The 9595-nt window shown below is 47.9% G+C and overlaps 1 protein-coding gene across 1 annotated transcript; it reads left to right on the plus strand.

The window, feature by feature from the left end:
- The first annotated feature begins 441 nt into the window (after nucleotides 1-441).
- Nucleotides 442-1827, plus strand: LOC120679212 (transcription factor TB1-like). Its single transcript, XM_039960753.1, has one exon. It carries the CDS (start codon nucleotides 809-811, stop codon nucleotides 1607-1609), a length of 801 nt encoding a protein of 266 aa, XP_039816687.1. The 5' UTR covers nucleotides 442-808; the 3' UTR covers nucleotides 1610-1827.
- The last annotated feature ends 7768 nt before the right edge of the window (nucleotides 1828-9595 follow it).

The following is a 9595-nucleotide window of genomic DNA, read 5'->3' on the forward strand; positions in this document are numbered from 1 at the left end:
ATACAAAATCGTACATACCACCCTATGTACCGCACGGCACCGCAGAGAGCATGCACCCAGCTAGATAGCTATATATATGTTTTTCACCGTGCCATGGCTGCTTGACCACGTGTCCCTACAGTGCACCCCTGTAGCTATCTGCATCGATCGAGCCCAATAATGCCTTCATCATTCCCTTCCTAACTCCTCCATACCGCGCACACCAACGCCACGCAGCTACCTCTAGGGCTCTCTCCTAGTATTACTTGCTAGCCAAATGCCTCTGCAGTGACGCAACAGTAGCAGGTCGTCAGCGACGCCATTGCTCTGAATGCTGTGTGGCTCATCTCTCTCTCTCTCTCTCTCTCTCTCTCTCTCTCTCTCTCTCTCTCTCTCTCTCTCCAGAGTTACTGCCATAAACAAACAAACCAACATACACAGCAGCCACACAAAATGTGTCCTAGCAACACAATACCTAAAGCTTCGCTCACTCACATCTATTTCTGCTTCCTGTGCACACACTCCGGCCGGCCCCTTTCGCCATCACTAACTTTTTTCCCCTTCTTCCTCGATCTTGCCTTTCCTTCCCCTTTTAAGCTTTGATGCACACACCAAACAAATGGAAATGGGCACACTCGAGCTCTTGATCTGAAGATCTGTTCATTTCCAGTGTAGTTCCACACATGTGAGAGCGAGGAGCTGATCGAGATAGATCAAGCGAAGAAGAGAATAAGATCAAGAAGCAAGTAGTAGTAGCAGTGACAGCAGCACTAGAACTAGCTAGATCTCGTCTCTCACTAGCTAGGAAGCTTGTGCAAGCAGTGCGCAGATGTTACCTTACCCTAACCCTCACCATTTCGGTCTCTCCCAAGAACCGCCACACCCAAACCCTACCGGCTTCCCCATGCTGCCGCCCGCCGCGTATCCGGATCAGCACTACGCCGACCATCACTTCTTCCCCGGCCACAGCCAGTTCAACAACTCCGAGACGCTCGAGGCGGTCCTGAGGCCGCCGCGCGCCGCTCCAGAGAGCGGCGGGCCCGTCGTGACGGCGGCGCCGCCGCCGCAGGGTGGAAGAAACGGGGCGGCCGCCGCCGGCCAAGGCCACGCCAGGGCGCGGAAGCGGCCGTTCCGGACGGACAGGCACAGCAAGATCCGGACGGCGCAGGGCGTGCGCGACCGCCGGATGCGGCTGTCCCTCGACGTCGCGCGCGACTTCTTCGCGCTGCAGGACCGGCTCGGCTTCGACAAGGCCAGCAAGACGGTGGATTGGCTGCTCACCCAGTCCAAGCCGGCCATCGACCGCCTCACCGAGCCCTCTCATCATCAGCGATGCGTCGCCGGCGGCGGTGACGCGGCCATGTCATCCCCGACGTCGGGGGCGCCTACCAACGGATCAGGTAATAGGAGGGGAGGGGTTGTGGAGAAGGCGGGGGCCAGAAATGGCGGATCGGCGTTCATGGAGCACGGCTGCGAGCTGGACCGCCTCGTGCCCGCTGCGCCGGTGCTTGGGGAGTACTACTACGCCGGCGGCCTCAGCGAAATGATGAGCAACAACGGGGGAGAAGGCGACGATGAAGGTGAGTACGAGGAAGACGGTGATGATTTCCTGGACGGTATGCAGTATTAGCAGCAGCTTGTTGCATGGTCTCTACGTACTAGCTAGTAACTGCTGGCAGCTTATTTATATATTTAGGTCTTGCATTGATCCGGCAATCAAGCACTACACTATTGTTAGTTAGTATGCATAAGCTAGTACTAATTGTGCCAGATGTTACTCTCTTGCACTGTGTTTTAACGTCACTGCTAGTAGCTATTAAGCTATATTTGTGATCCGGCTTTCATCCAGGTTTCAATCTTGAAGGCTTTTTTTTTATGAAGGTCAAATACACTAGTGTGTCTAGTAGCTATAGGAACAAGGTTGCTTGTTTGATTGAATAATATTATCTCATGACTTGTGACAGTGCATATAAAGATTGTTGACACATCAGGAAGATGCTATCATCAGTCAAACTAAAGTTTTCCTAATTTTTCTAAATTAGATTGCTTTGTCCTTTTGTGTGTCAACTAAAGTTTTCCTAATTTTGGTTGTGCCAAGAGCGATAATAATTCATCGTATCCTTTTTATGTTACTAGATAATAGCCCACATATATTAGTGACAGCACACCGACTACACATGCTCATCTCATGTATCTTTATTCTTTCCAGCTGCAAAACCATTATTCATAGGTGCATTTTTGAAACGGAATAATCTAGAACATGGCCATAAATTTGAAATTAAATCACCAAATAGTCCAATAGATATGGACAATAAGTCACAATTTTTTAGTGGTTCTAGCTAGTTTAGAAAATTATGTATCGTTTCTTCTGTTTCTGTTCATATTTGGCCTTAATTATTTCAGTGGTTGACATGAGTCACACAACAAATCTTAAATTAGGTCGTCGAAAGGCAATGAGGTTTGAGGTGTGTACATTAAACTTCATCAAGATATTGTGGCGCCAAATTAAAGAGAAAATGCTTGTCACAAATGTTGATCAGGGTCTCTATAAATAAAAATAGAATCGTATCCAGTAAATTACTTCTCCAATTTGACTATTACTAGGTTATTGATGATGTGAATAATAATAATTGGTTTCATTTTTCACAATATATGCTTCGATTGAACACCACCTACAAATTCAAAATACTACCTGAAGTGGAATAACATAAATCTAAAACCTTTGTTATTACTATTTTTTTTCATATTTCTTTTGACCCAAAATTTTAGTTTGAGGTTGTGTCAAGGTTTAAAGGCCATGAAAAATAGCTAGTTCACTTTTATTTGGCATACAAGATAGCTTTCATATATGCCATGCTATGCACTTAATAAAAACGTTAGTTAATTAAAAAATTAGTAAATTTATATTATCAAAGCCGCACACATCTAAATTTGACCTTTTCACCATTACCACTTAATGGCATGGATGTGTAACTAGTTGAAAAGCAAGGGGAAAAGTTATTAGCTTTCACAGATAACTGAATTCTCAAAATATTCTACACATGTACATATATAAATATTGCAGCAGGTTTATAATTTATGAATATATTAAATAGGATTTAATTGTTCAGCTGGATTTTGGAGACAGTAGTCTCAATGTCCAAAACAAATAACGGTGAATATTCTCATACAGAATGGTTGGATCGATCCAATCTATTTTCCAAGTATATATGAGGTAAAATGGTGTTGTATGTGCTTTTATCTTAACAGCTGATCTTGGTGCTGGGACCTGCAAGTTGCAAAATGATCAAAGTCACGCAAATGAATGAATAAGATCTGAATGATGAAACCCAATTAACTACCAAGTATACCCCCAACCAAAAATGAATTAATTATTTACACATTATTCTGGCCTCTTGAAAACAAATCTTCGAGTTCTTGTACTAGCTTATTCTTTCGTTCATAACCATGCAAGTAGCTATGCTAGATAAAAGAAACCTTTTAATTAGGGATTATATATATTCGTGAATGATTATCCCTTTTGTTATTTGCCTTTTCCTTTGTTATGTTTGTCCCAGCTGTAATTCAAGTTATATATTGCCATTAACTACTATATGAAAGCTTAATTTTTGAAGGTATATACATATGATGCTTCATGCACATTGTTTATAACTCATGTTCTAGAAGAAGGGGCCGGGATACCTCTACCATTAATTCATGTGAAACAGAGACGATGTCCTTTATGAACTTTGATGGGACTCCACTTCTAGGTTACTACCTGGCTGCTTGAGAGCAGCATATATGTGTGCAATAACCATCTAATAGCTTGAAGCAAAATCAACCTTCTACAGCTGATGATCGAGCAGGGGCAAAGATAGCATGTCTTGGCATGGATCGGCTGGTCCAGATATTCTTAACCCTGACCTAATTTGATCAAATAGTGCATCTCGATCATGAGCTCGATCATGTTAATTCAGACTTTCAGAGTGCCACCATAAAATGGTGGAAAGATCTGAATTTTCCACACAACCTGTTACTCCACCAGGTAGTATATATATAATTAATGGCTGTGTGTGGCATCGAGAGCATCGCCTAGCTTAATTCTATATAGTTTACCTGAAGGCACGCATGACAGTCCTCCAGTCATGCATCTGCTTGTTTACACGCTACACGTCATGTAGCACACACCGAGAATTGATGTGTACGCACTCAGCCACTCACTGCATGCACTGCACTGCACGCACGTCAGGCAGCGGCCAACGGTGACACTAGCTCCTACCACCAGCTACGCTCTCCGTAGCTGTTTGCGTAGCCCCTGTTACCGCGACAAGAAGATATTTTCAATATGAGTAGGGGGTTGTTGCAGCTAGCACCTCGAGCTATAGGGTCGATCTCTACTAGGCATGCACAGATGGCTCGGCTTGCATTGGCTGCTGCGGTCTTGATTTGATCTCGGCTTGCGGCCAGCGCAGTACTGTTGCAGTGGTGGTGCTCGATCGATCGATCTCGCCGTAGCGCACGCACGCACACAGCTCATGAGCAGCTCGATCGCCGTCGTCTCGGGAAATATGCTTTTGCCCATCACCACCAGTACCACCGCGAGGGATCGGAGAGAAAAGCTAGCTTGCTACAGCTGCTAGCAGTTTGATTATCATTCAGAGCAGGTATTATAGAGCCAGCGTGGTGGGCTGGGAGCACAGCCGCGTCGGAAGAATCATCGCTGGTGGAGAGAGAAATGAAGAGAGAATGTGAAGCGGACGTCTCACTAAATGCCGGCTTCCAGCCGGCGGATGCGCGCGCATGCTGTTTCGATTGGCCGCATGCGCTGCCCGTTAGCTGCCGCTACCGCTGTAGCCATAAATGCTCACCACGGTGGCGTTCTCTCCGCCGGCTGCGGGCGCTTTTATTAATCTTGCTCTCATGGCGAGGAGGGGGGGCATAGCAGATAGGCAGAGCCGCCGCCGTGAAGCGCGTGGGTGGATTGCCGGCCGGCCTTGGGGTTGGGGGAAAGCCCGGTCTCCCGCCGCCGTGCGCGCGTACGGGGTACGGTGTGGTGGAGGAGGGGGTGTGCTGTGTGTTGCGTTGTGTCGGCGCGCGCGCGGCCTATATAACCACTGCGTTCGGCTGGTGCCCTCTCCCATCCCTCCAGCTCTAGCCACCAGTCAAGTAATAGTATTTTTTCTCACAGCACTCCAGCTCCAACCTCCAACTCCGGCCTGCCGAACGCAGTAAACAGCTGCTGGACCCTAGTAGGGCGCCTGGTGGACATGGCGACGTGCCTAGGGCGTAGGCTCGGGCGCCCCGTGTCTTCTCGGCAGCTGCACCTTACTATTTACCGGCCTCTGATCTCGTCTCGATCCCCCTGCACGGCTGCACGTAGTCTCCGATCGTCGACCAACTGGCAGTCGTCGCAGTCAAAGTGTTGAACACAGCAAGCAAGACCACCAGCTTGTACCATTTTTCGATCAATATAAAATTAATACTATATATTCGCCTTCGAGACTTGATTCCATACCCTGCTGGGCTAAGGGCAAATCAGGCCTTATTAGGCGCTTTACATTGGTTATTGTGTGCACTAGTATGGAAGTAACAAGGTCCGAATGAAGAAAATCTAGCAAATTTTTGTGCGTGATGTGCTTTTCTTCTTGTTGGTGGGGTACCTCTTTTTATTTCGATGCCCTGAAATCCGGCGAAACAAAAGTTACACACGCATGCATGTTTAATGAAGCAAAAAAAAGTTCACTATAAATAAGGCTTTCATACTATTAATATTTAATGTTTTTTTAATTTTCCAATATATAGTGCTCTCTCCATTCCTTTTGTGAGGCGCACAGGCATTATTACAGGATGCAAACCATCATAATCTTCATTCATCCAAGAATTAGTTCAAACAGCACGTTTTTTTAATTAGCATCTTTCAAACAGTATGCTACTATGCTGAGCATACAACTTTAGCACCATTTGTAAGGAAAAAAAACATATGTCGACCTACTTTGCTTTAGTGCCGCTTAGGAAAAGGAAAACAAACATCTGACACCCTTAATTACATCCGTCATTCACTAGTAATTAAACCAGCACCACCTTAGAGAGGGAAAAATGAAAAGCAGTACTTGTCATTTCTACATGCAAAAAGACTTCTTATCGTCCGTTCACCTGCGTACACGGTCGCGTACGTCGTGCCTGCAGCTGAGCTGACTGGCGGCCCTAGACTCGCAGTACGTGCCGACGGGACGCCCGGCCGGCCCTGCAGCTGCTGCACGCAGGCAGGCGCGCACGTCTTCATGTGTTCGTACGCGCGCGGCAAGCCGCTGCTGTGTGGCGCGCGGCCGCCAGACCAGGCCCGGCACCCACCAAAATCTCAAGCACTGACCTGTGAGCTGTGACCGCACAACGGCCTCTCCGTCGGAGCCGATGCTGGCCCATGGTTCACTGCCTCAATCGTTGGGGCCGCTCCCAGGCCCAACTGTGTGGCCTTTTGACTGCTCGCTCGATCTTTTCTCCCACTGATGCGGCCTGTTGCACCAGTGACACGCCGCCGACACGGGTTAGTCAGCTGATTCGCGCGCATTGTGTGGGATACACACGCGCTGAAAATACACTTCATACCTACCTATGGATTTGGAACTGATATTGAATATTCCTCTAACCACGCGAAGGCAGTCAGATTTCTGGGCATGGCACTATGAAAAACAGAGGTGTTTTCGGTTAGATCAGCGTACCGGATGCTGGTTAGTAATCGGGAAAAAAAGGACGGATTGGATCGAGCACAATGCGGGCATGTACGATATAAGAGCAGATCAAAAAGATTGGACAAACCTATGGGCAGTAAAAGTTCCGTCGAATGTCCGGGTGTTCCTGTGGAGACTTGCCAAGCAGTCTATCCCAACTGGTGATGTAAGACACCATAGGAACATGGCACCAAATAACAGCTGCTCGATTTGTGGCTGCCAAGATTCTTGGAAACACGCGTTGTTGGAGTGCAACATGGCCAAGTGTGTCTGGGTACTGCAACGAGAGGAAATTCTGGAGGTGATAAGCCAAGCCCAACATGATGATGCACGTGGGTGGCTTCATGAAGCAATAACAGCTCTTTCTCAAGAGGACCTTGTGCGACTAGTAGTGACGATGTGGTCGATATGGCACACAAGGCGGAAAGTAATTCATGAAGACATTTTCTAGAGTCCCCTGTCGACTCACAGCTTTATAGAGCGATTCATTGCGGACTTGAAGCTAGCTACACAGCAGATTTCCTCAAAAAAAAATCCCTAAAAAAAGCTACACAGCAAGTGGAACAGAAGGGACGAGCGCAAACTTAGGGAGGCGCGGCGCCGGCTCCACACTGGATTCCACCCCCCCTGAAGGTAAACGTAGATGCTGCTCAAGTACTGTGACAATGGCTACAGTCGTGAGGGGCGAAGCTGGCCGTTTTCAGGGGGCGTCAGTGGTCGTGATACAGGGGATCTCTGACTCAGAAAGTGCAGAAGTGATGGCATGCAGAGAAGGGCTCACTCTTGTATATGAGTCATGCTGAGGAAAGTTAGAATTGCAACTAGACTGTGAGAATGCAGTGAGGAACATGCGAAGACCTGGGATGGGCTATCACGGCCATATCATCAGGGAGCTCAAGGAGGGAATGGCAAGTTTCGAGAAGGCAGAGGGAATGGCAAGTTTCGAGAAGGCAGAGATCGTCCATGAACATAGGGCTTCAAAATTTGATGCTCACTAGCTGGCCAAAAGCTCGATGTATGAGTCATTAAAAAGACATGTGTGGCTGTTATTTCCTCCTAATAAAGTTTGTACCAACTACCTTAATATATGAATAAAACAGGTACCCTTAAAAAAAACATCACCGGCGCGGTGCAGTCTGCTTCCGCGTCCTTTTCATGGCGGCAAAACATTCCCCAGAGGCGGGCCCCCACGTGATCCAGCGCCAGTGCAAAGCAGGGGGGTGATGCCCCCGACGTGAGACCAATTTTGTTAACTCGCAGAGAAAGCAGCGCACGCGCACGAACGGGAGGAAACCTACCACCGCTCCAGTGGCGGAGCTACGTGTCGGCAAAAGAGGGCTATAGCCCTTTCTTGTCCAAATAAAATTACATAGGTATATACAAAATTGAAATATTGAAGGTCTATTTTGTGTGCATCAAATTATCCAGCCTGGCAGCCACGCAAGAAGTTGCAGACAGAACGCAGCATCGGAGTGACGACCGCATCGTCGCTTATGCCTCATCGCCTCATTAGCCCCCTACCGCCCCCTCCCCCTAGTCTGCGGTCTCCATCATCTGCTGCTCGCCTGCCTCCGCAGCGCGGCTGTGAGATGAATCAGACTCCGGTTGTTGCAATCCACCAATTCCAATCAATTTGTGGTTCATCCAATCACTAGAGCCAGCCACCTATCAAGGACAGGCTTCTTCCTCCTCGATTATTAGTCAGGGAAAAATATCCCCTACCGCTCATTTCTAGCTCTGCCACTGCACCGCTCCCTCAGATCGGCCGGGTCGGTCGTTTTGCCCGGATCTCCCGGTCGTGCTACTGCCACCGCGCCGCTGCGTGCGTGCGCGCGCGTGCGACCGTGTATATGTTGTCGTCGAGCGGCGGCGCTACCGCACTACTAACACTCCCTCTCCTCTCATGCTCGACGGCGGCCGCCACTCATGTCGTGTGGAAAAAAAAAAGAAACACAATCCCCTGACCAGTTGACCTTGACGACGCTGCCTGCTGGCTGCTGCTGCGTGATGTAACACTTTTTTTAACCACACACCTTTTGACCGTCCCCGTTCTCACACGCCTAGGTGTTCGTCCATGCGTCGCCGGGCAGAGCTGTCGACCGAGGCAGCCCCTGTATCGTCGGCTACAGTACTGGAGTGCGCACTCGCGGAGCTAGGGGCAGCGGCGCACCGATGGGCGATGGTCCTCCGCAAACATCACGCGCCGCCGCGCCCAGGCCCAGCCTCTGCAACTAGGCTGCTTTGTTGCCTCGTCTGTCATTGGGGCTTCTGATTTTGTCCGATGCGGTCCTCTGTGTCACACAGAGCACATGGCTGAAAGCCCCGCCCCAGCAACATCTAAAACGAGACAGCATCTGGGAAGCCTGATCACGGGACAATTAAGAGGCATTACAAAAGAAAACTTGTGACCCTAGATGGCATGGGGCATGGGACTGCTAGAGCAAAATGACAATCTTTTTTTATAAGGGCTAGATCGATTTTATAAATTCAAATAGTTTGACGGGATATATAAAACAAGCTCAAATTCCATTCACGGGGTAAACGGGAGTTTGTCTTGTGTAAAAAAAAATGTCCTTTTCTTTTCCTTGTAGCAAATGGAGCATCCTCTTACGCTTGAATTTAGCTTGACTTCGTAGTTTCATAACAAACTTTAGGAGTTTAGGGTGAATTCTAAACAAATGCATCTTCTAAGAAGAGTTTATAGCTGCACATTGTGTGCACCTTAGTTTAAAAGGAAAAAAAATGTAGCTTGACCAATTGTTCATCATAATTTGGTAATTTACGAAATTTGGCTCTTTTAAATCCTAATGTGCCTACCGATGGAGGGAGTAGTACACTGCATCGATGTATCTTAACATTAAGTAGGAGCGAGTATAATATGAATTTTGGGTCTAGCTGTCTAAAAGTGG

This window comes from Panicum virgatum, chromosome 2K (genome assembly GCF_016808335.1).
Source record: "Panicum virgatum strain AP13 chromosome 2K, P.virgatum_v5, whole genome shotgun sequence".
Lineage (NCBI taxonomy): Eukaryota > Viridiplantae > Streptophyta > Magnoliopsida > Poales > Poaceae > Panicum > Panicum virgatum.

What these genes read in the sequence shown, in the direction of transcription:
- LOC120679212 (XM_039960753.1), top strand. Translation starts at nt 809, where the DNA reads ATGTTACCTTACCCTAACCCTCACCATTTCGGTCTCTCCCAAGAACCG.